A 24,414-nucleotide genomic window follows, 5' to 3' on the forward strand; every position below is an offset into this window, starting at 1 on the left:
TATTTAGCATATATGTGTCTGTTGTGCACATAAAGTGTTTTTCTGATTTGGTGTGCTTAGTTGATTTTGAGTTTTTTGCCTGAAATCAAACGGTATCAATTAGGATGGTGATCCTAGTGGTTCAACAGTTCTCCTGGTCTGGTTTGGTCTATTTGATTGGCTGTTTTGGACTGGATTGAACCACGTTTGTTTCTACAAATTTATTTGCTGAGGTAGGTGAGAAGAGTGGTAGAGCCGCAGCTTCTAGCTTCCCAAGCTTACCTTATAAACTTTGAATGTGAGTGAAGCATGTGTTTCCTACCAAACACACGGCTGAGTTTCCTTTAGTCCACATGTCATGTGATAATAAGGTAAAGGGGATTGCGAGACAGTGACGAAATCTTCATATTTATCTTAAGTATGCGTTTGGTAATATTTTTGTTAACAGATCAATTCTCATGAGAAATCATTTTTACACGTTTCTATGCTGAAATACCATTCTTTGTTTGGAAGTAAGTTTTTGATAAACTCGGCTTAAAAATATTTTGAATTGAACCTATAATATGAAAAATCAAGTTTTCAAACAAGGGCACGGCATTTGCAATTATGATGGGGGTGATTTTTAAGGGGTATTTATCATCAAGACCATTTTATCAAGTTTGTGTTTACAAAATTCGTTCTTTAGGTCACTTTTCTAATAGGTTCATTCTTGAAGAACAAAGAAGAAGCCGTTTTAAGAAATTACAGATGTAGGGTGGTTAATGGCTTAAGAACAACATCTATCCATTATTGCGTGACAAGCGACAAATATCAAGATTACAAAACTTGATCAACAAGAGGTGGAGATATACCAAAATGTCTTAGTCTTCATTGACCATTTAACATGGCCCTAGCCTCCTTGACAATGAGTCACTTGTAGAATTAGACTTTCTTGAAGCATCCAATATCAAGTCACACTTAATTATTTAGTTCGTGTCAAGTGAAATGACGATAAAAGAATGTTATTTGTGATGGCATGGGATGAACACTCAGTTTGGGTCACAATTTATGTGCACCTTGACTAATCTTCAGGAGCGGTTTATCTACGTAGGAGAGAAACTTCATGTTAAGAATAATGGATGCACAATCACGAACGGAGAAGAACACAAACAAAGTACACAAGGGAAATAACGTGGTTTGGCAAAACCCTGCCTACGTCCACCAGAGAGAAAAAAAAGTTTTACTAGTTCCAGGAAACCTCACACCACTCTCACACCACAAAGTATTACCCTTTGCTTCCGTGTCTACTAGGTTATCCCACAAAGACTATTTATACGGAAATCTAAAACCATAATCCCAATGTAATTACAACTTTAACCCAGTACTAGTAATTGACCCAAACACCTGTTTCAATTACAAATACAACAAAAATCATAATTACATGGACCCACAAAAATACAAAACACTCAAACTCAACACTTCAACCCAAGAAAATTCGAACTTTGAACCTCTTATTTATGAGCGTTTGCGAACTAATTCTTCCGTTTGATTAGACAAATTACATAACTAAGTGACGCATTAGATTGATCTTGACATAAACTAACAAGTCCGTTAGGTACACTCTATCCTGACTACCCACTTCTTCATTGTCAATGTTTAAAGGTGAACCTCCCATTCGAAATTTCATATGATAGATTGCATGGCTTATTCCCTTGCATGATTGATGTTATAACTTATAAGTGAGTTTTCATTGTAAATAAAAATATGATTAGATTCTCTAATCTCACATGTAATGTATGTCTTTAAAAAAAAAAAAAGTAGATTTCGATTGAAGCTTTTCAGAGATTCCTTTATTAAAAGGAGTAGAAATTCAGACACGTTAAGGAATTAGGAATTTTAAAATCTTGAACTGACCATGGGTGCATTTGATAATTTATTACCACATGCAGAGCCAGACATGATATTGAAATAAACCAGTGTTAATTAAGTTGTTGTATGATCTTTGGTCAAAGTAGTAAACTAATAATTCCTATTTTTAATATATAAAATATCACCTGTTTTGAAAAGAAAGAAAGAAAAAAAATTCCTTTGCCAGGGAGACATCTTCAAAAGTGGAGTCTTTGACTTGTGGTTTTTTATTAGAGAAAGGAAGAAACTATACATCTATTTGGTTTCTTTGTTTCAGTTTTTATTTTTAACATAAAATTACTCTTATGATCAAACTAGCCGGGAAACAACTCCAACAACTCTTTATCTAATTTGGAGTTTTCATTTTCAAAGATTTACAAATCAAATTTTAAACAATTTTCTAACACAGATATTACATTAAAAAAAAAAGAAGAGAAAAACAGAGTTTCAAGGTGACTAAAATTCTATATATGAACTTCCAAATATAGTCAAAATTGTCTAATGGAATAAGCTAAGTCAAGACAGGACTATTTTGCGGATCGACACCCTATTGGTGCAACTCATCACCAAGCTCTTTGCACACCTCCTTGTTAAGAAATCAACTTGCACCCAGCAACCCCTATGCTGCTAGAAGTTAATGCAGAAGACCACGTAGTTCTATTCAAATCTTTTCAAATGGATTGTGGCATTAGAGAGATTCCACTGGTGGCTAGGGTTCTATCATTTTGGACACTGACAAGCATTTTTCGGCTGCAAAATGTGTTTCTCGCACCACCTTCTCCGTCTCTTCTTGCTAGGCCTAGGTAATTCGTAATGGCCTGTTATTTGCTTCATCCCTTTATATTATGATGAATATTGTTATCTTTAGCGTCTCTATGGACATCGTCTCAGTCAATTCCCCTGAGACCTCGAATTTGACCACCTCAATTGTCATCAAGAAAATCCTCAAAATTCCTCATTTCAACACATAAAGAGATCTTCCAACCTCTTTGGCTGATTTCCTTTCCACAATTCATTTCTGAAAATCCTCCATGAGGTTTTCTTTTGAGGAATTTTCTTAATAAAATTTCTTGTCCTGTAATCCAAAAAGAATATTTGCGTGGAGTAATTATTTATAAAAACCGTTCACCTATTCAAAAACGTGGCAGAATCTCTGTGGTGCTTTCTATCAGAATTTAATTACAAACAAAACAAATATCTTTCTCTCTCTCTCTTCCTGTCTCTCTCTTGGGCTCCTCATTGCTTTCTCCGCTAAGTTGCTAACCTCGCCTCGCCCTTATATTTGTGCTGTCATCTTTGCCTCAACTAACCACTTCCCAACTATCTACTCACCTCACCACGCTCTTTGAATGCTACCCTTCTCGATTTCCTTTCTTCCCTTCCCTTCCCTTCCCTTCCCTTCTCTTCCCCTCTTAAATACAACAAAACCCATCTACCTCTTCTTCCCTGTCCTTCTCCTTCCCTTTCTTTCTTCTCACTCTAAGAAACTCTTCTCTGAGTGAGAAAAAGAAAGAGAAAGAGAAAGAGAACAAACCACATCATGGAACCAGAACCAGTTGCCTTTGATGACTACTCTTCAATCTCAAGAACTGTTTGTGTCATGGACGCTTCAGGTCCTCTTGGCTCTTCTCTTGTTGATCGTCTTCTCCACAGTGGCTACACCGTCCATGCTGCACTTCAAAACCATGGTACATATATATAGATCATTATCTCTTCTCTGACAACTTTTTCCCTTAGTTTCTGGGTTGTTAGTTAATTTTCTGGGTTTCGTTTGTTTTGTTCATTTCAGGTGATTCACAAGCTTTGAAGAAACTTTGTGTTGAGAACAATGAGAATCTCAAAGTCTTCCATTCTGATCCTTTTGATTACCAGAGCTTAATCGATGCCTTGAAGGGTTGTTCTGGCATGTTCTACTCCTTTGAACCTCCACAAGACCAACCCACCTTCGATGTAAGATCTCTCTCTCTCTATTTCTGTTCTCCCAAAGAAAAGATTGCAGAAGAACACAAGAAACCCTATTTTGAATTACTAAAATACCCTCATGTCGTACGAAGTTCATCGAAGGTTGCTGAGGTTAATTCTGTCATGTGAAAATTGGTTTTTCGGTTGCAGGAATTTATGGCGGATGTGGAAGTGAGAGCAGCTCACAACGTGCTGGAAGCCTGTGCACAGACGGACACCATAGACAAAGTTGTATTTACGTCGTCAGTAACGGCCGTTATCTGGAGAGAAGACAGAAAGTCAACGTTAGACTTTGATGAAAGAAACTGGAGCGACGTCAACTTCTGCCGGAAATTCAAGGTACACGATAAGGGTATTTTCGTCTTTTCATCATGACTCTAGCTTCGTAAACTCCGATATATTATTCCCCTTGTGATATTCATTTATTACATGGTTTGCCACTTTTAATTTACTAAACTCTAGGTGGCTCTTTGATAGTTATGGCACGCGTTATCGAAAACGCTGGCGGAGAAGACGGCGTGGGCGCTAGCGATGGATCGTGGGCTTACGATGGTGACCGTCAACGCTGGGCTCCTATTGGGCCCTGAACTGTCCATCACAAACCCATATCTGAAAGGAGCGGCTGAGATGTACGAAGATGGAGTCTTGGTGACCGTTGATTTAAAATTCCTCGTTGACGCTCACATCTGTGTTTTCGAAGATGTTTCCAGTTACGGCCGTTATCTCTGCTTCAACCACGTCGTTAACCGGCCCGAAGATGCCGTTAAGTTGGCTCAGATGCTAACCCCCGAATCATCTTCTCCACCCGAAAGGTTAGTTTTGTCTTTTCACACTCGCCATTGAAAAAGTCTAAATTGATGATTAGCTGTCTTTGTTTTCGGAATTAATGGAAATGGTTAATGGTTGAGACGTCTTAATCAATTCTAGACGGTTAGATTGGCATCGGATATTGATATTATCGTGTTTTGATTATCAGATGCGAGGATACGAGGATTTTCGAACAGAGGATTAGTAATAAGAAGTTGAACAAACAAATGGTGGAATTCGCAAGTAAAAGTGTCATGGAGTGATGAGCATCGATCTGATCTGACCGTCCAAAGAAATGAACGGCTAGGAGGATGACACGTCACTAGATGTTTAGTTTAATTTTTATGAACATTATTATATATATATATGTTTGGGGTTTGCCCTGTAAGAAATAAAACCATGGGGGGCTGCACTGAAATGTATATTTTTGTGTCTTTTTGGTTTAAAGAGTGGTTTTCATCAGAGCAATTTCTCTGATCATCCTACCTTTCGTTTCTTCTGTATGTAATCTGTTTTTCGCAGATTAAGTGATTTAGGAAAAGATGCTGAATCAGTAACCATTAGATTGGAATCCATTTATGGAGATGAAACAAATTTTTTTTTTGGGGCAAAAAACACAAGGGGAAAAAATGAGGGGGGGGAAAAACTGGTTTATATTTAATATATGTGGTGAAACTTCTCATTGGTGCAAGGGGTGGCCGGAGAAATTTGTTTGTATGTTGAATTTTCTTTGGAGGGCCCCAAAAAAAAAAAAAAAAAAAAAAAAGATCCAAGATCTAAGATGGAGTTTTGAGGAGGTTCGAAGTAGAGCAAGAAGCTGAGCCCCTGACGCTGGGCCGATGGGGGCGGCCGCCAGGAGCGTTTCTCAACGACCTTGCATGGTAATAATATACACATATGGCAATGAAAAAACTTAAAAGTTCACTCATGGCCTGTTCATTTTGCTCCATTGGTAGGATGAATTTTCAGGAATAAAATCTTGGATCCCCCTTTTATTTTTATTGCTTTTGGGTGGCCCCATCTTGTCCCAAAAAAAAATTTAATATACACATATAGCAATGAAGAAACTTTGAATTACTTCCTCTATTTATAGATGAATTTTCAAGTAAACTCTTGGATCTTTTATAGTTTTCGGGTGTTGTGGAAGACAAGACACGGGTTTTGTTTACCATAAAAATACATTCTTTGCAGTAACAAGGGCATTAACCATCCATCATCTCCTTAAGGAAAATCTATCACTTGGATATTGATGAATCTTATGGTATATTATGTTTTTTAAAAACAAAATAGTGTTATTCTCTGATTAATTGCACTTTCTTCTTATCACTTGAATTAATGTTCCATTATTGGATCCGCGAATATCCACGTGGCTGACTCTCTTTAAGAGCTAATGAATGACTGATGCTCCATCATTGGATATTAATCCAATTGGCCCTATATGTTATTGGTGGGGTCAACCCATGACAATGGAGTTGTCACAAATAATTTGCCTATGGGCCAGTGAAAGGTTAGGCAGAGCCACAGTAGCCTTCTTTCAATTTATTAAGATGATAACAAGGCCAAGGTTGGGGCATAAACAAACTCACACAGAGTGGAAAGATGCCGATCAGTCTTTGTCGTAGTAGACTGGACTTTTCGGACTAGGTAATCAACCATATGGTTGATAGAGTCCGGATCAGCTACTCGTCGGGGGAGCACAGAGAGTGCTCCCCGACGGCTTTACCACCATAAATATAGGGGACTCAGGGGTTGGGTGATGGGATCAATTTTTTTTTTTTTTTTTACATGTAGATCCTATAGAATTTATGGTGGTAAAGCCGTCGGAGAGCATAGAGTTCTCCCTTGACGGAGTGATGATCCGAATTCATAGTTGATAACCCTAGAATGCAAACCAACTTTTTTTATTTGAAATAGAGGTTAAGAGTCTAGGGCTGGTGGCCATGGAAGATACAAAAATATTGTCTTTCTGCTTTTATGTTGTCTATACTGTTAGCTGGAAGATATTGAATGACAAATGTGCCTAAAACTCCCACTCCCCATGCATGGCTACACACAACCTTTCCTTCTCCACCTACCTGTCTCACTTTACTTCCCATCTGTTCTCTCTAATCTGCCTTTAATCTCCTCTTTTTCAACAACTATATATCACCTCTCATTTCTCATCAAAAAAAAAAATTTGAAAATGACATGTAGCCATTAGTATGTGAGATGAAATCATGTTTTCACCTAAAATAGTTTCCAGTGTTACTTAATTTCAGCTGATCATCTACCATTCCCTAAAAACTTGGGAAGATATACCTAAGAAGACAGTCTAATTAATTCTTTTGAGCTTATTTAACTTCCTTTTTTTACCAAATCTTTTAATTAATAAATTGAATTGTTCTGAATAATTTTTTATCTAAATAATTCTCGAACTTCAAATAAATAACTTTTTTTTTTTTTTTTTGGTAAACAACTTAAAATGAATAACTACCCTAACCGAAAGACTGTTTGACAAAGAATCAACAATGGTATTTGGCCTATTGTGCTCGGTGATTCTCTTCCTAAATGTACGATGAAAAAATATAAAAATGGTGTGAATGCGAATGTGGGCATAGCAGAACCAACCCTATTAATCTCTTGAAAGTACAGAAAATTTATGGGAACATTTACAATTGGAGAGGTATTTAATGGTGTCATCACTGTCATGACATTTATCCAGCTGTGTGTTGCCCACTTGGGAAGTCAGGATTGAAGGCATTGACTTAGTGCACCAATCAAAGGTGGGGTTGCCCTACTACAAGTTTAATTGTTACCCACACAGAGAGGTTTGTACTCCCCGACAGTTTCCGACCACACAAAACAGTGGGGCCCACGGTGAAAAATATTTTTTGGAAAAAACAAAAAAAAAAAAAAAATTTTATCCGTGGGACCCACTGTTTTGTGTGGTCGGGAACCTGACAGGGTGAGGATCCAGATTCGGGAGGAGAGAGAACCTACAAGAATCAGTATCTTTCAGTCGGTGTTTAAGGACCAATTAATTACACAGAAGGAAAGAAGCTTCTTCTTGAGTTCAGGTTTGTTATCGTTTAATTTGATTATTGAAGGGAACACAGGAATTAATGTGAATTAATTCACCTCTGGAAATTGAAAGGCTTTGTTGCTCATTTGTTGATTTGGGCTACGGACACGATCTAATTTCTAATTTTGTTTTAAAAATATTTGTGTGAAAATTACCAGAGTAAGACTGCATAAGAAAACTGACTGTGGAACTCTTCTAAGGAAACCTTCGCACTGATATCACCCTTTTAAAACCTTGATAACCTACTAGCCTGGAGAGTCTAGATCACCCTTCTTTTACCATAAAATTAGGTAGGGCGCACATGGGACCTACTGGTAGTCATGTCTTTGAATTTATTTTAGTGGATCCCACCCGATTTACTGCTCTCCGGACGAGAAGGTGATCTAGACCCCTGGTTTAGAGCTGGTCCACCCTAGATGTACAACAGCATTAATTGCGAGGCTTAGATAGTTTATGGACACAAGTGGTCGACCATATCTGGGCCCATGCAAGGGTGAGGGTGTCCCAGTTCAGGTTTAATGGTTAGAGCTGTCAAAGCAACATAAACAACTGGGAACCAAGAGAGAAAGAAAAGCCACCTACCAGAAGTGCCAAGGAGCTGTGGCTTTCAAGTTTGTTCTTGAATTGAGGTTTGATACCTCTAGTTGCCTTCTGAAAAAGAACAGCTCTTTAAGCTATTCTACTGAGAGACGAGACTTGATGCATCTTAAATGTAAGACTTCTCATCAAGTCTCTCTACTTGTTTGATACTGCAAAGTTCTTGGCAAGCACAAACCCAATAACAGGGGATATTCATAGATTTTTCTTTTTTTCTTCTTCTTAATACTGAGAAATTGAAGCCTCTTAATGAGCCTCCTATAAATAGAGAATTAACTAATTTTGGGGAATGAAGTAATGAAAAGGGAAGATTTAACCCAAAAAAAAAAAAAAGAGAAAGGGGAAGATGAGTGTTGGGTATTGCAAAATTTTTAATTTTGCTCTTTGGTCCGAATCCATGAACAGTAAGTGGATCTAAGAAATTTCTCCCACAAATGGAAAAATATTTTAACTAAATACATACATACACAGTTTTCCCATCTGGGGATAGTTGGGAAAGGGGATGGGGGTGTTGGAGGGGGAAGGGATGGTGTTTGCAGTTTTTATGCACTCAGTGTCATTGAAACTATAGATGAAAGCTTCAACTTGCGGACCTTATGAGAACCCTGAGGCTGAAATAACACCTCTGTATTTGAATTCACTTTCAATTCTGTCCACTCAGAAGTTGAACTCCCTTCATTTCGATAATCACGAGCTGAATATAAAACCTTTAGTTTTGAGCAACCTGCAAAGGATGAAATATTGGTTAGAGGAATCAAATCCAGAAAACGCAAGCTTCATACTGGGAAAGAGGGGAGAACCATTCATATCAATAAACTGGGAGTAAGTCATAGTAACAGAGTGCCAAAGAACTAAATATATTGACTAAAAATACTCCAAAAGAACAAGGGGAAAACCATTTGAATAAGACACAAAAGTGCAACAGAGCTGAAGACCTCATAAGTGATGCCAAGCTAAGAGTGTGGCAAGATGCATATAAATTGACAGTGTTCTGTTCAATGAATCAGAATGGCAACAGTTGACTACAGTCTTCATTCAATACTAACAAGGAAAGACTAAACTGGATAATTTAAGGTCCAAGAATAAAGTATGGCCATCTTAATTCAGTAGTAAGCTTTACCAATCTGGGAAGAGCGAATAATTTTTCAAATAAAATAACATCCCAATATCTCATTTTTGGTTCAGAAAAGTATCTGGGATCATATTTTTCCAGTTGACTGGTTCCCACAAAATAATGTGAAGCAAAGAATATCAAACGAATGAAGTGTCACTCGTTCATTATAGATCACCAAATTACCCAGTCTGCTTCATGGTAGAGGTCAACCAAGTAAATTGAACATGAGGTTTAACAAAAAAGTGAAGAAATAGGGGTGTGTGGGGGTGGGGGGGAATCTCCTTTTTCAGCAAGGATACAGCATCTGAAAAGCCCAAATTTTATGTTCTGATAGGATTCTGCAAATAATAACATATACAAGTAACAAGGAACTACATAGAATGACAACAATGACATAAACAAGTTACTAGTTCTCCCGGTAAAAAATCTATGCCATGATTGATTGAGGATGAAACTAACTGAATTTACCCCTTGATATATGTTATTAACAGATTAAAAAAAAAAAAAAAATTCTAACAACGCAACCATCAGTCAGACGTGCAAAACTAAGAGAAACGATGCCTTCTGGAAACCCAAGGTTTGAAAGACAGAATATCTAATTGCACCACTGTAAAAATATGTGCAGAAAAGCCATAAACTAGCCAACAGGAAACATAAAGATAAGGGTATAAGCTGGTCTGGCACAAAAGGGGTCAGGACTGATATCAGCCAGTTTATCTGACAGCTCTGAACCTAAGATCCAGAATCTTTTATTGATACTTGGGATAGTTCCCATTCTCATCTATTCCTGGGACAGTTCCCATTCTCATCTATTCCTGGAACTATTCCTATGTCAAGAAGTCTAAGATTTTATTTGTGTACAATACAATTCCACTCGTAAACACAGAACTAAAAATCCATTCACTTTCATTCATCAATAAAAGTCCAATCTTTTATTACAAAAAAACTTAATATCCACTCCTGAGCATACAAATACTAAACATCCATACGAAGTATATTATATAGTATCAACCAGACCCCTTAAATATTTGAAATTTAACAGATCTTCTGTTTTCTTTTTTTTTTTTTTTTTTCTTGAGAAACAATTGAGATAAATGAATCTTTCACATATGCAAGTCCATCATGATCATATAATAAGAACAAGAAAGCTTTCTCAATCAATCCTTCGCCACTCATTCTTTGAAAAGTAAACCTCCATTACCAAGCAAACTAATAAATCCAAATCATGAACTATATCCAGCTTTAAATGGGTCTGCTAGTTCTAGTCCCAGTCAGTTCCATGGGTTTTTCAGTTTTGGAACTGGTCTGAGAGTGTGAGAGTGAGACTGATAAGACCCCTTTGATCTCCCTTGTAACTACCGGCAACTCCCCAGTAAATCCAACTCACGGAAGTCCTGCAAATCACTCACTCTCACCCACACACACACACACACACACAGTAATTGAAATGCATACACAAGAAGTAACAAGTAATTCTTGGACTAATTCATTAACAAAATGGCTTAATCAGCCCGCAAATACAAGAAGTCTCACAAAATTCTCCTCCCCCTTCTCCATTCCCTACTTCCCCCAATATACCCTGCAACCAATACACCAAATCAAACCCTAACTAACTACTTTCCACCTCAGCCATACCCTCGAATATTTCTAACAGCAACTAGCTGCTCCCCAATAAGTCCCTGCAATGTGTTTTTGTCCTTCATTTCTGTCCCTCATATGGTTGAGTGGAAATGATCCCCAAGAATTCAGCTGCCCCTACCATGCCCCTCCACATTAGTGTCCTAACAGAGACCAATCCACCCATTTCATTTACTAACGGTTCCAAAATTCAGATCCAGAGCACCAGAACAGTAACTTCATGGGTGGATTAAGTCAAGCCCACTTCCCTTACTGGATTTAACCCTTTGAAATAGATTCATCATCTGAGAGAGAATAAGTAACTTAAGGATATTTCCCATAAAATTAGTTTGAGTAAAATAGGGGTGTGGTTCAGGAGCAGTATCTCATTTCATGTCAGTCTGCTTCCGGCATTCCTCAGGTAAAGCTACTACCATTATGAAACGGATCCATCCATGTTAAGGAAGATGTCCACTCATTTGCTCCTTGCAGTAAAAGATGATCATTCAAAAAGCTTGTACCACTCCTACATAATGTCTTTCAGCTAGGCTTGGAGGTTGAAATCGTTAAAAATCCACTGGAAAAAGAGTTTGGGTTGGTGGTCTCAACTTCCTTTCTGAAATGTTCAATTAAGGTTATCAATTTGATTAGACTTCCTTCCTGGTCATCCTAAATATGACAACTGATGGATAAGCCAGATTTATAGATTATATGGCCATCTGGATTTGGTGCTTCTTGAATTATTTGTATAGCTGTTCCATTCCATCAGATAGATGTTTCCTGACTGTTCATCATCTCAAGGGAAAAGAAAGGCTCTCTAATTACCTAAACAAAGCCTAGTAGACTTCCGGATTATCAGCCGACTAGCTTTTGATCTCTTTATGTTTCTCAGAACTTGCAAATCTTCTTTCCTTCCTTTGAACTGTAAAAATTCACCAAGAAAGATTTTCTTTTCCTTAAGCTCCAACCTGTACAGCAATTGAAAATAAGTTTGATGTTATTGCTGAACAAGACAAATAATAAAGGTAACAAAGAAATAGGAGCAAACATAATCCAGAGGCACAGTTGGATCCTTACAACATTTAAAATTGCTTCATTTCTATAACCAATTAAGGAACTTTAAATGAAACAAATTACCCAAATTAGCCTTGTTTTTTCAAAACCGGGGTGCTTTCCACTACTGGAACCAAGCGTCCAATAGTTGCCTATATCTATATTTTTTTTTTCTTTTCCTTTTCTTTTAGGTTCCTCCTATTGGGAGGAAAAACTACAAAAATAGTGAGAATATTGAGAGGCTTTGCAGTGAATATCAAAGACTCCACACAATTAGAAGCTACTTTAAGAACAAGCTCCTTCGAAACACCAAAAATTTCCTGGTGGGTGAGTAGTCCTAAGAATGTGCATCAAATTCTACTTTTCACAAGAAATACACATGCAGGAAAATCGTATATCCAAATATTGATGCACTCTCTTATTTATAAGCCCTTGCAAAGATCTGTAAGAAAAGGGGTGGTAGGTGGAAGTAATTCAATTGTATAGAATTTTGATGCAGGAAATACATAAGGCCAAGAAAGTTCTACTCCACTGTATACAGACCCAGTGAATTATGGCCAACATTCGAAAGGTACAAAACTTACATTGAGAGAAATATCACAATATATGTACCAGACAATATAAGAATGTCATTAAGGCTCAAACAAGGACAAACCTATCCCACATTGGAGCTGTGCTAAGAATAAAATGAAGGTTTTGCTGTATCCCATCCTGCATCTCTTTCTTTCCTCCACGAAATGCATCCTTAATCCAACCGCGAAATAAATTTCTTGGTTCTGGTTCAAGCTCTATCCACTTATCATAGGGAATGACTTCTGAAGGGAAATTTATTGATTCAATAATCCTATAAAAAGGCATCAGAAAAAAGGATCAAGCTTTATCAAAAAATTGGTATAGCAAATATAGTGACTTTCACCCAGATTCAAGTTAAATATTTCCTCCACTGAGCTCAAACTTTTGCACCTTAACATGTGTCATGGGAACAAGTATAATAACATAAATTTTAGGGTGTTTATCACTCATTTAAGTCTCAGAAAAATATAGAGATGAACTCCAAATAGGAAAATGGCAATCTGGATCCTCTTTTCTTCCGAACAAAGGGAAGTGTAAGGGTCTTCTTCAGTGGATCCCTCTTGTTCCTGTTTAGTCCCCTTCTTTTTGATAAGTTCTTCTAATCCTGCATTTGTTTCTTCTACATTATGGTCCATTTCCATTTATGACGTTTCTTTCAGTTTCTTAGAGACAATAGCTGACAACATTCTGCCTAAATAGTAGATGCAAGTGATAACTAAGAGAACACTACAGAGTCAATCCATAGAATTTCCGAATGCTAACACAAGGTCCTTCTTAGATCCATAAGGTACATGAGATCTGATAAATTACTTCGGAAAATCTGAAAATAATACCATTCCAAACCATTTTATGAATAAACAGCACAACCAATCTAGAGTATGACTCATACTTTTCAGTAAAAAAGGCATAAATATTATAAGCTATGCTTTTCAATAAAAAATTAGAAAAGGGGGGGGGGGGGAGCTCAAATAATAGGGTAAAAAGTCATCTAGAGAAAGAAGGAGAAAGCTCGCGTGTGTGCAACTCTCCACTATAAAAATCTTTATTTATAAATTAGTAAGTAATCTCTTTCCTAAACTGAGTTACAGAAAAAAGTAAATGTTGCATAGATTACATAAAACCTCCAAATCTAATAAAAAGGAAACTATCCTAGAAAAATATAAAGTAAACTATATCTTGGCCATGCTAAGCCATAATTATCAACATTCAAGAAAGGTTGGTAGGATAACTTTTTGACAATTGAAACAAAGAATGAAAATAGATTTACAGGAACAACAGTTAAATGCAAAGAAAATGACAGGTCACAAACATCAGCTGATCCTCCACTGAAGATCTAGGACCATAACATCTAACACCAGCCGACTAACCCATCCAGATAGCTAAAGAAAATGCCTCCAGAAATCCTTAGGCACCAGAAGGATGCAAAAGACAACCCCCTACAAGTGAAAATTTCCACCATAATACAATATAAAACCGCAATCACTGAAGAAAAAGGGAACAGAAAAGAGATTCAGAGAAAGACTAGCTGAATCAAAAAGTGAAAAGAAAATGATAAGTTAGAAACATCAATAGTTCAGTACATCCACCACTGAAGATCGAGGGCCATAGCTTCTAACACCAGCAAATTAACCCCTCCAAATAGTACAAGAAAATACCTCAAGAAATACTTAGGCTGAATTAGGACTTAAAAGGAAACCCCCCAAGTGATGTTTCCACCAAAAAACAAAACAAAACACTCGCACATCCTACTTGGTTCCCATCTCCAAATAAACAAACTAGCTTTAAAATCCCATTTTTATCAATTAAAAACTTCAACCACCTTTCTCCCTTATAACTGAATTTTGCAGGAGATAAGATGTTATCCAGGAAGTTGTCAATCACATAACCATGTTGAATATTAAAAGGTAATGTTTTCATAATTCGGAAAGATCAAGGAGTGATCTACCTAGCCCCATGGTTAAGACTTAAGAACACAGGAAGAAAAAAGTTTGCCTTGAAACAAACCTGCAGTTTGGATTCGGGAGTACAACTCTGCCAGACAAGTATCCTTTTGGAAAAGTTACACCCCTTTGCTCCAAGTATGTTTCAAGAATTGCAACTTGTCTATTAGCTTCCATGACCTGAAACAGACACAAAGTTGGACATGCAGTTTAAGTTCAAATACTTGAAAAGAGAACAAACAAAAAAGAAGGAATTCTTGTTCTTTGTGATAAACGAGAAATGTTTAAGGGACACTAAAATGTTCCTATTTGGTGACTCATTGACAAGAGATGAACTAGTGTCTAGAATAAGCCACCAACAGAAAGAGAGACTTGTAGGTACTACCCAGCTGGGGGCATGAGGAGCCTCTTCTTCCATTTCTAATACTTCAAGCTAACCGGCCCACCCCTTTTCTGTGAGTGTCAGACAGTGGTTCTCCTTTACACTTCCCCTTTTATTCATTACCAACAAAACAATAGCAAAAGGTAGTGTTTCTTGTCAGAATAGTTGAGGATGCACCAGGTTGTGAAAACCTGGAATGAAGGATCCCCATCAGTTGACGCCTTCATTGGCAAAAACAAGTTCCCCCCCTTTTTATGGGCATTTTATATGGAAAGAAAGGGGAAATGGCAAAACTCCCTTTCTAAACAAGTTTAAAACGTGTTCTGTTGTTTTGACCCTGGACTTGGTGAATGTTTTACTTAATTGACCAAAATTTCTCTCCCGAACTCTAACCTACCTAATCATAACCAGAAATACAACCCTAAAGCATTTTCTACCCTACGCTCAAATGGATAAGATGGGTTTATAACAAAAAAGTAGAAAAAACCTTACCCCAAGAAATTACCAAAGCAAACCAGCCCAAAAAAACAAAGCCCCAAAGACAACTCTAACAGTTGACGCTCCACAACCAGTCAAATGTAAAGATCTGAAAATTCTGAACAGAACCCACCACTTATTTGGTGCTGGTCTTTGCCATTTTTGGGGAATCTGAGCACGTCTAGGCCTCAAAACAGGCCCCTGAACATTCTGGTTGGGCAAAATTGATCTCCACTGACAACAAGTTGCTGGTTGCTTGCTCTGTTGTTTCTCCATTTAAGCAGATCTGTTGCTGCCAGAACTTACGAAACTGCTGCATCGTCAGGACCTACTTTCCCTTCCATTCCACAAACCTTGCTGGGTTTCCAAATGTCCACTCCTTCTCACTTTCCTTTCAATAAAGCATCCATCCATCCAACACCTTCAACCTCTTACCTACTATTCAGGGAAAATCTTCACAGCAATAATGTTGACCATCAGAATTCAAGCAACAGCATATCACCCCAATCAATATTTGATCCAAGTTTAAAGTCAAGCTGACTGCTATATTAGCCCATAGCCTCTAACTCTAATTTGGTGTTTGGTAGAATATTTTGCAACCAAACCATTGGAATTTAATCAAATTTGCAACAGTACTTCCCCAACCTATTGGAAGCACACTAACACTAAAATGGGTGTACCTAGTACACAAGACTTCTGCCAGTGTTGGGTCTGGGGATGATCACAACGTGTGCAATCTTTCTCTTGTTACCGGACTCAAATCTATAACCTCCTGATCACAATAGTGCAACCTCTACCATTGCACCAAGGCCCCGCTCTCTACACTGCGTGATCAAGTTTATAATGTCTGGTTTGGGGTGTACACCAACATTTTAATATCTGTCTTTAGTTTGTAATTCAATATTGTGGGTATCCTCTCATCAAAGACAAACTATTCCATTCTCTAAACTCTTTCTTCTTCTCAACTCCTATAAACTTGAACTGTTGTATGGCTTGCATTCATCCAGTGTTTCATGTTGCAACTCTTAAGAAGTGTGCAGTAACCACTGAAAATCAGACCATACCACCATTGCTTGTGACTTTAATGGTGATGCAGTTACCAACACCCAAATGCTGCTCAGGGTAGCCTATGCCTTGGTACAATGGGATAGATTAACAATAGAAGAAGCTTAATGGAAGGATAGAGTACTCTGTACCAAATCTACCCACAACTAAACCTTGAGGACAAGATTCTTTCGGAAGGGGATGGTAACGACACTGTTCAAGGCAGGGAAAGAGACTATGAACCAAGGCAGACGACAAGACAACATGTTGCTTTGCTCAATCCATATAAAACCATAACAGAATTTGTTAGGATATACCATTTTAGAGCAAGGGCAAGAGGTATAAGAGGGTAACTGGGGCAGCACCTTTACATTTCTAGCATTTCTCGTTCCCATATTGTAGTTTCTCCCATGACCCATGCAATGCATTTTTTTTCTTTCAACTATTTCCCAAATATATGATTCAGTTTTCCTCCATTTTTGTAGTCGTCTCTGGGGTTCATGGTTAGTAATGCAACTGGGAATGGGTTCTGGAACCAGCCTTGTGGTAAAGGGAACTTCGTACACATTAGCTAATTTATTCGATTTGCAGTGGAAATATTGAATAGAGTTACAACTTACAACCAATGCTAAATCATCAAAAAAGTGGGAAGAATATGGAAAATTGAGACTCACAGGATCAGGGTACCTCTCTGTCTTGTTTTTGCCTTCATCCGTACAATGCCAGGTTCCATCAACATCAATTCCAACGAAGCCTGAGAAATTCTTCACCAATATCACCATCACTTCCCTGCAAAGCAATATAAATTATAACACCGCTCAAAAGAAATTGCTTAAATTTCATAAAGTTCAATCCAGAAGAAGAGAAATCCCAACTCTTTAGTGACAAGAACCATATCGATATTCTGTCTAGTACCCGTATCGGCATCAGGAATCCTCAGACCAAGATAAACCTTCCCTCCATAAAGCTTCTCGATTCTACAGAATACCAAGAGAAACCAAGACAACGGACCAACCAGTAAAGAAAATTTTTATATTTCACCCAAAAAAAAAAAAAAAAACCAAACCCACTCAAAACAACCTCAAATGACAGACCTTGAGGCAACCATGAACTTGGGATCCATCTGAGAAGACTCCATTTCGACGATGTCATCACCATCTAGAAACCTTTGTATTAACCGGTAGGATACTAACCCACAAAGGATCTGCACCAACATTTTGTCGTCGATTATGCAAAGGTGAAAGCAGAGAATAGGGGAAAACACAGGAAGTTTTGCTGCTTTGCACCTTTCGTCAGTTGCCCAAGATGGGTTCAGAGTCAATTGCTTAAACACGAATCTTCGTGTGGGTGAACGACCGACCCACCAGATCAGTATGGCCGTATGGGCGAACAGAAAATTTGAGATTTTTATTTCAATTTCGGATTGATTTCGCCAAACAGTCAAAGCAAAATTGATATTTGGTCCAAACAGTGAAAATTTTCGATTGTATGAAAGAAAAAAGAAAAAAGAAATGAAACCATCATCCGGAGATCAATTTTAAAAGAATGACTGAATCAATTAATCAGTCACATTTCTTCGAAAGTTGTGGTGATGGAGGCGGAGGCGGGTACGGTTTTGGTGAGAAAATAATGACAAGGAAAAATGTTAATATTTAATTTAAAAATTAAATTACAAATTTATTCATAAGTTGATTATGAACTCATAGAAAAGCAAAGGTGAAATAGAAATTTTTAAATGGGAAATGGAGTTGTTTCAGATGGTGCCCTAAAAATATGCTCACTCAGTATTAGACCACGGTTCGGATACACCAGTATCCGAATCCAATTAGCAAAATCGCTATTTGAATCCACCAGAAATTTAGAGAAGGCATCCAAATTCGAATCCAGAACTTTATCGGATATCTAATAATAATCCGATCCGATAAACTATCCCATTATTGATTGGTGATTGTCATATTTTTTATATTTCCAATTGATTATTCAATTAATGATTACCGGTTTATTAACCCCTTTTCTAGAGAAAAATATTTAATACTTTGCTCTAACTGAATAATTTTTTATTATCCAATTATCTGATTACTGATTACCGGTTTCCGAATCCGATTTTTATCCATTTTTAGAGAAAAAAAATATTGAATACTTTACTCTATCCGGATAAATTTTTATCCTGATATTATCCGATACGATAAATAATTATCCGAATCCGAATCCGGTTGTTTAGCGAACGGATATGGATATTTTCCAGTAAGAAAATTTTAGATACAGACACCCTCAAACGAATACGAATTGGATTCGGAGACGGATTTCGGCTATCCATTTACAATTCTACTCAGTATTCACTTCTTGTGCAAGAAATGAGAAGGCTTTTGGGTGATCACAATTAGCCACTCTAGATGTGGTGAAACGAGCACAATTTGAGTTTCAAGAGTTCTGAAAAATACAGGGCAATGGTGGTAGTTATCCTCAATGCAATTTACCACAGGTACAATATGAGCAACCATCTAATAATGTCTGAAATAATTGTTGCTGTATCTATTCCACTTGCAGCAATATCGGCAATGGAAGGGAAAGCACTGGCTGTGAAGGAAGTGATCCCATGGGCTCTGGGTTTTCATATCTAACAGGTGGAAGTACTTTCTAACTATCTAGGGCTCCAATGCTCATTAGTGGGCATGGATTCATATGACCATTTCATGTTACAGAAGTTGTCAAGGGATGTAGGGAGTTATGTGCTGATTTTCATGATTGTAAGTTTCTTTTTGTTTCAAGAGAGTCAAATGGTATTACATACTCTCTGGCCCAGGAAGTCCGATCCATTTCGAGTAAGATTGTTTGGCCTTTGTCCTGGATTTGGGATCTTTGTAACCAGGATCTAGTGTTTCACTCGTCTTTTGAATGAATGAAGTTGTTTTACCACAACCAAAAAAAAAAAAAAAAAAAAGAAGTAAATATTCATTTATTGTCTAAGGATAAATGACTTGTGTGTAAACAGTGCAGTTGACCTAATTTCATGGTTTCTCTTATTACATTAAGCACTAAGCACCTATTCAAAAGACAACATTTTCTCTTCAGGTCTTCTGCTCATGTCTTATGAGATACTTCATCCAAATCACATACACTACCACATAGAATCTTTTTAGCTAATGACTAGAACCTTTCTTTTTACTAACCCACCAACCTAATAGATCATCTAATGTTTGATATGTTACATTGAATCAGGATGCAAATTCTTTTCAAAGAAACATAGAATTAGATGATTTTGATCACTTCCTCATTTTTACACGAAACTGATTACAACTTATCTTTTTCGTATTTCACTAGCACATGAAATTTTTTTGAGGATTAGTTTTCATCCAAGCAATGACTGGAGAGGGAGTAAACAATAACAAGAATGCTAACTTTTGGGTTCTTTTCACTTATCCAATCCCAATTTGATCTAACCGAAAAGCTCCCACACGTATCAAATTTCTAGCGAAAAAACAGATTCTTACATCTCTAAGTAACTTTGCATGCATTAGAAGTTCAATCAAACTCTTCATAACCATTAACTCCACCACATTTACCGTTCATAAAAGAGATTTTGAATAGTTATAAATTTTTGTTGACTCATGGTTTCCTTCAATGTCTCATTCTTAACAATCTAAATTTTAATTCATATTTATTTTTATTTTTACAATACATCAATTTTGAGAGAGGGAAACCAGGAAAAATAAATCAAGGATAAAGGATGAGTAATTTAAGGGAATAAGTCCTTATAAAAAATCACCAAGTTCACAATATCTATGCATCCAATGCTCTTGACAAATGCATTTTTTTGGGTATAGAAATGGGAGAAAGGTCTACATGACAAATGCATTTAACATAAGAAAAGAATGCATTTTTTTAAGGTAAATTTCATGTAACCCCTTCTTAGATAGCATATTATAATGTTGTACCCCTATTTTATAAAAAAAAAAACAAAAAAATCAATTACGCCATGAAACTGACAGTGTAACTTAAAATGTGTGAAAGATTTTACCCAAAAAAGAAAACATGTGAAAGGAAAAGCTTATTCAAAAAATGGGTAATTTTCATCTGGACCCTCTGAGGTTTGATCTTTGTCATTTTTAGTCCAAAGAAATGAATACTTTGCATCTGCCTCCCCTGAGGTATCCAATAAAGTTAATTAAGGACAAATTGTGATTTTTATGACCAAAATACCCTTGTATCTATTATACCGTAAGATTGCATCATATCTTCACAATTAAATCCAACGGTGAGAATTTTAAAAAAAATATTTATATCTTATAAATTTATCAATTATTAAATCTTTGATTATAAAAATATTTTATATTTTATATTTTAACGATTTAAACTTTCTTGAATTTTCTTCCCAATCATTACGTCTTCTTCATCTTTGTTTCTGCCATAGCCAACAGATCTTTAAACCCTAAATGGGGGAAAGAAAAAAATTCTACGAAAACCAATACACCAACAGAAACCCTAGGTCTAATTGGATTTGCACATCGGCTCACATTGGCTCACCAATTCGAAGGTGGATGAAGGGAATTGCAATTGGCCCACGAACGAGTCTCTGGAGAACGCACTCGTCTCCTTTGGAATGCTTTATCTTTCTGCAGAGAAATATCAAAAAAGGAAAATGGGATTGCCCAGATTGACAGTTAATGATGTTAGGTCGTTTCCTTCTTTATTTTGTTTATAAAACACTTTCATCTATTTGTGAATCTTGATATCAATGGGATTCAAAGTAGAAGAAATAGTTGCAGGTATGGTTAATTTGCGATCAATGCTTACTCTGCGCCTAAATGTCTCCAGATTCAAAGCGGACGATTCTTCACGAAGTTCATTGAGAAAGAGGTGAGCCGATGTGCAAATCTGATTAGACTAGGGTTTCTGTTGGTGTATTGGTTTTCGTAGAGTTTTTTTCTTTCCCCCATTTAGGGTTTAAAGATCTATTGGCCATGGCAGAAACAGAGATGAAGAAGATGAAGAAAACGTAACGATTGGGAAGAAAATTCAAGAAAGTTTAAATCGTTAAAATGTAAAATTTAAAATATTTTTATATTCAAAGATTTAATAATTGATAAATTTATAAGATATAAATACTTTTTTTAATTCTCACTGTTGAATTTAATTGTGAAGATATGATGCAATCTTACGGTATAATAGATACAAGGGTATTTTTGTCATAAAAATCACAATTTGTCCTTAATTATCTTTATTGGATACCTCAGGGGAGGCAGATGCAAAGTATCCATTTCTTCGGACTAAAAATAACATAGATCAAACCTCAGGGTCCAGATGAAAATTACCCTCAAAAAATTAATGCATATGATCTGATTAAGATGGAGAAGATGTAACATCAAATTTGGAATGAGAGTAATCAATGTGTTCCAATTCTTATTAAACAATTGGTGTTTAAATCCAAAGCCTCTATCTATGTGAACTGTGGCCCCCACATGGTGAGAACCAATTGAATCTCTAGCCTATATAATACAAGGGTGGGGCTAGAGGTATGACCATTCTATTTGATTGGTTATTTTTACTATGTAGCCAGGTAACTACTATAGGGTTGAAATTCAAGAGAAGCTTCTACGGTCACAGTGAATGAATTGAACATGTATGCGCTTCAAGCACGATGACAGTCTTTTATGTTGAGGTAGTTATTCAAGAAAGTTTTAGGTTTGAACCTCTATCATTCGACGTTCCCCCTCGCCAGCCACCCCGCCTCCCCAGATTTTTTTTGAAGTTTTGTTATGAACGTGTGATGGAATACGAGATTTGCAAGTCTTATTATAAGTGATTAATGCTCTGTCTACGACTGCACGAATATGCAATTAGGAGAGAAGATTCCTACAATGATTCATAAAAAGAGTTGCAACTCTTGTGTTCCATCACACTTCATAATAACTTCAAATGATGGTTTTGTGTTAGAAGTTGGAATCAAGTTGTTGTTCTAAAAGTGATCTAATTTTCAGTTGATATTGAGCTTTAAATTTATCAATTGATGATGGAAGTTATTATGAAATTGTGATATGGAATATGAGAGTTGCAGGAGTATTTAATATTTTGTGAGTTATTGATGCTTTGTCTACATCTTCAAGAGTATTGAATTAGGAGAGAATACTACCTCGAGGCTAAGCTGAAATTCAACTAATATTTATATTATCACATGAGCTTTCAACTGAAAATTCAATTGGGATTACCACATGAGCTTTCATACATCCCGTCATAAGGTTGTATATTCAATTGATGCCCACATTGATTGAGCAATATTAATGGTATATTCCATGTCGTTTTGCAGCTTGGGTTGTTGTTTCTACCCTGTTTGATTTGAAATGCTGAGTTGATGTTGGAGGAGAAAGTTAAGAAAAAGCTAATCAAGAGTTCATGTTGATAAATTCAAACTCTATTTAAAAAGTCACAAATTGTTTTGCTTTCTACTATTAAAATGAGTTTTATTGATATATGTATGATAGTTATGTGTTGGATGCAGTGAACAAAGTGTCGGCGATATATCACCAACGCAAGGCGATGTATCACCCTGTCGTTGGGGGGTGACAAGACATATACAAAAAGTTGATGATATATCGCTAAAAGTAGATTTTTCGGCGATATATCGCTAAAATTCACCATATTTAACAGTATTTCATTCGATTATTCTCCAATTTTTCATTTGATTTTTGCCAAAGTGACATAAGACCACTACAGGCGTCAAGATTGCTGCCCTCACACCCTTGCCGGGGAGGCCTCCCAGGACCCCCGCCCCCTAACTGGGGAGCGGGACCCCATGTTGGCACCAAAATGTGAAGCATGAATCATGCTCAACATAATTGAATAATGAATTGTAGACTTTAATACTTCTCTTTACCAGTTGTGTATTTGTGTTCTCTTTACATGTTTACATTAGCTATATGAGTTTTCCAAACTTCCAGTTTTGTCCGCATATAGCTTGGCATGTGCCAATCAGAAACTTTAGATTAAGTGATGTTTTAAGCCAAAATAATGCTCTCAGTGTGTTTATTGGCTTCAAATTAGATTACACAATAAAATTTAAGCTAAAACGACCCTAAATACCCTCGAAACCAAGGGGCGAATTTTCATTGACACCCTACCAAAAGTCGCCGACATGTCGGCGAAATGTCGTCATGTCAGTGGTGTCGCTAGTCACCGACACAGACACAGCGACATTGTCCGATATTTTGGACCTTGGTTGGGTGTTAGAATTAGGTAGTTATTATAAAAACTAATCTAATTTACAATCATTGAGCTTTGAATATATTAATTGATGATGGAGGTTATTATAAAATTATGATCGAATATTTGCAGACTTTTTAATATTTTGTGACTGATGCTCTAACTACATTTTCAATTGTATGATTAGAAGAAAAGATTACCACAAGACCAAGCTGAAATTTGAAACTTAATTGTATATTGCATCTAAGAAAATCTCAAAATTTGTTTAAGAACAAATTGCACTGGCACCCCAAAATGGAGACCTTAAAATACTGATACCCCACTTTTTGTCAGCCTTCATCAAAGTACACCCAAAGACTTATCTTCAATTCCTTTAAGCAGAGACCCCTTTTATGTGAGGGATGTTCAAAAAGTACACAAATCCCAAAATTGGATTTTTATTGGATATATTTATCTAATTTACTATTGAACAGTTAAATCACAATTTATTTTCAAAAATATTCCTATAATAATTCATGTCTAAAAGATTTTTAGTAATAAATTAGACTAATATATCCAATGAAAATCTAATTTTGAGGTCTCTATGCTTTTTAAACATAGAATGAGATGTTAGTGCTTTAAGCCTTCATTTTCAGTTGCCAATGCAATTTACGCAATAGATAATGCAATACAAGGCACAAGGACTCTGCGTAGGATAAAATCCCTTACAATTTTATCCACATCC

General features: G+C 36.6%; 2 protein-coding genes across 3 annotated transcripts; one reads left to right on the top strand and one right to left on the bottom strand.

The window, feature by feature from the left end:
• The first annotated feature begins 3,168 nt into the window (after window positions 1-3,168).
• LOC149000260 (cinnamoyl-CoA reductase-like SNL6) lies at window positions 3,169-5,235 on the top strand. Its single transcript, XM_089140957.1, has 5 exons — window positions 3,169-3,554; window positions 3,656-3,816; window positions 3,979-4,167; window positions 4,306-4,640; window positions 4,805-5,235. Exons 1-5 carry the CDS (start codon window positions 3,407-3,409, stop codon window positions 4,896-4,898), a joined length of 927 nt encoding a protein of 308 aa, XP_088997083.1. The 5' UTR covers window positions 3,169-3,406; the 3' UTR covers window positions 4,899-5,235.
• Window positions 5,236-8,561: 3,326 nt separating this feature from the next.
• Window positions 8,562-18,061, bottom strand: LOC149000261 (uncharacterized). Of its 2 annotated transcripts, XM_089140120.1 has the most exons (8): window positions 17,780-18,061; window positions 17,588-17,697; window positions 17,369-17,470; window positions 17,168-17,282; window positions 14,655-14,770; window positions 12,733-12,921; window positions 11,850-11,992; window positions 8,562-9,017 (listed from the first exon to the last, which is right to left on the bottom strand). In XM_089140120.1, the coding sequence occupies exons 2-8, from the start codon at window positions 17,629-17,631 to the stop codon at window positions 8,836-8,838; spliced, it is 891 nt and encodes a 296-aa protein (XP_088996246.1). In that variant the 5' UTR covers window positions 17,632-17,697; window positions 17,780-18,061; the 3' UTR covers window positions 8,562-8,835. The 2 variants fall into 2 exon arrangements, with proteins under 2 accessions (XP_088996246.1, XP_088996245.1); XM_089140119.1 differs by having other exon boundaries at window positions 17,588-18,061.
• Between the last annotated feature and the right edge of the window lie 6,353 nt (window positions 18,062-24,414).

This window comes from Hakea prostrata, chromosome 11 (assembly GCF_041222555.1).
Source record: "Hakea prostrata isolate BN-2017 chromosome 11, UWA_Hpros_2, whole genome shotgun sequence".
NCBI lineage: Eukaryota > Viridiplantae > Streptophyta > Magnoliopsida > Proteales > Proteaceae > Hakea > Hakea prostrata.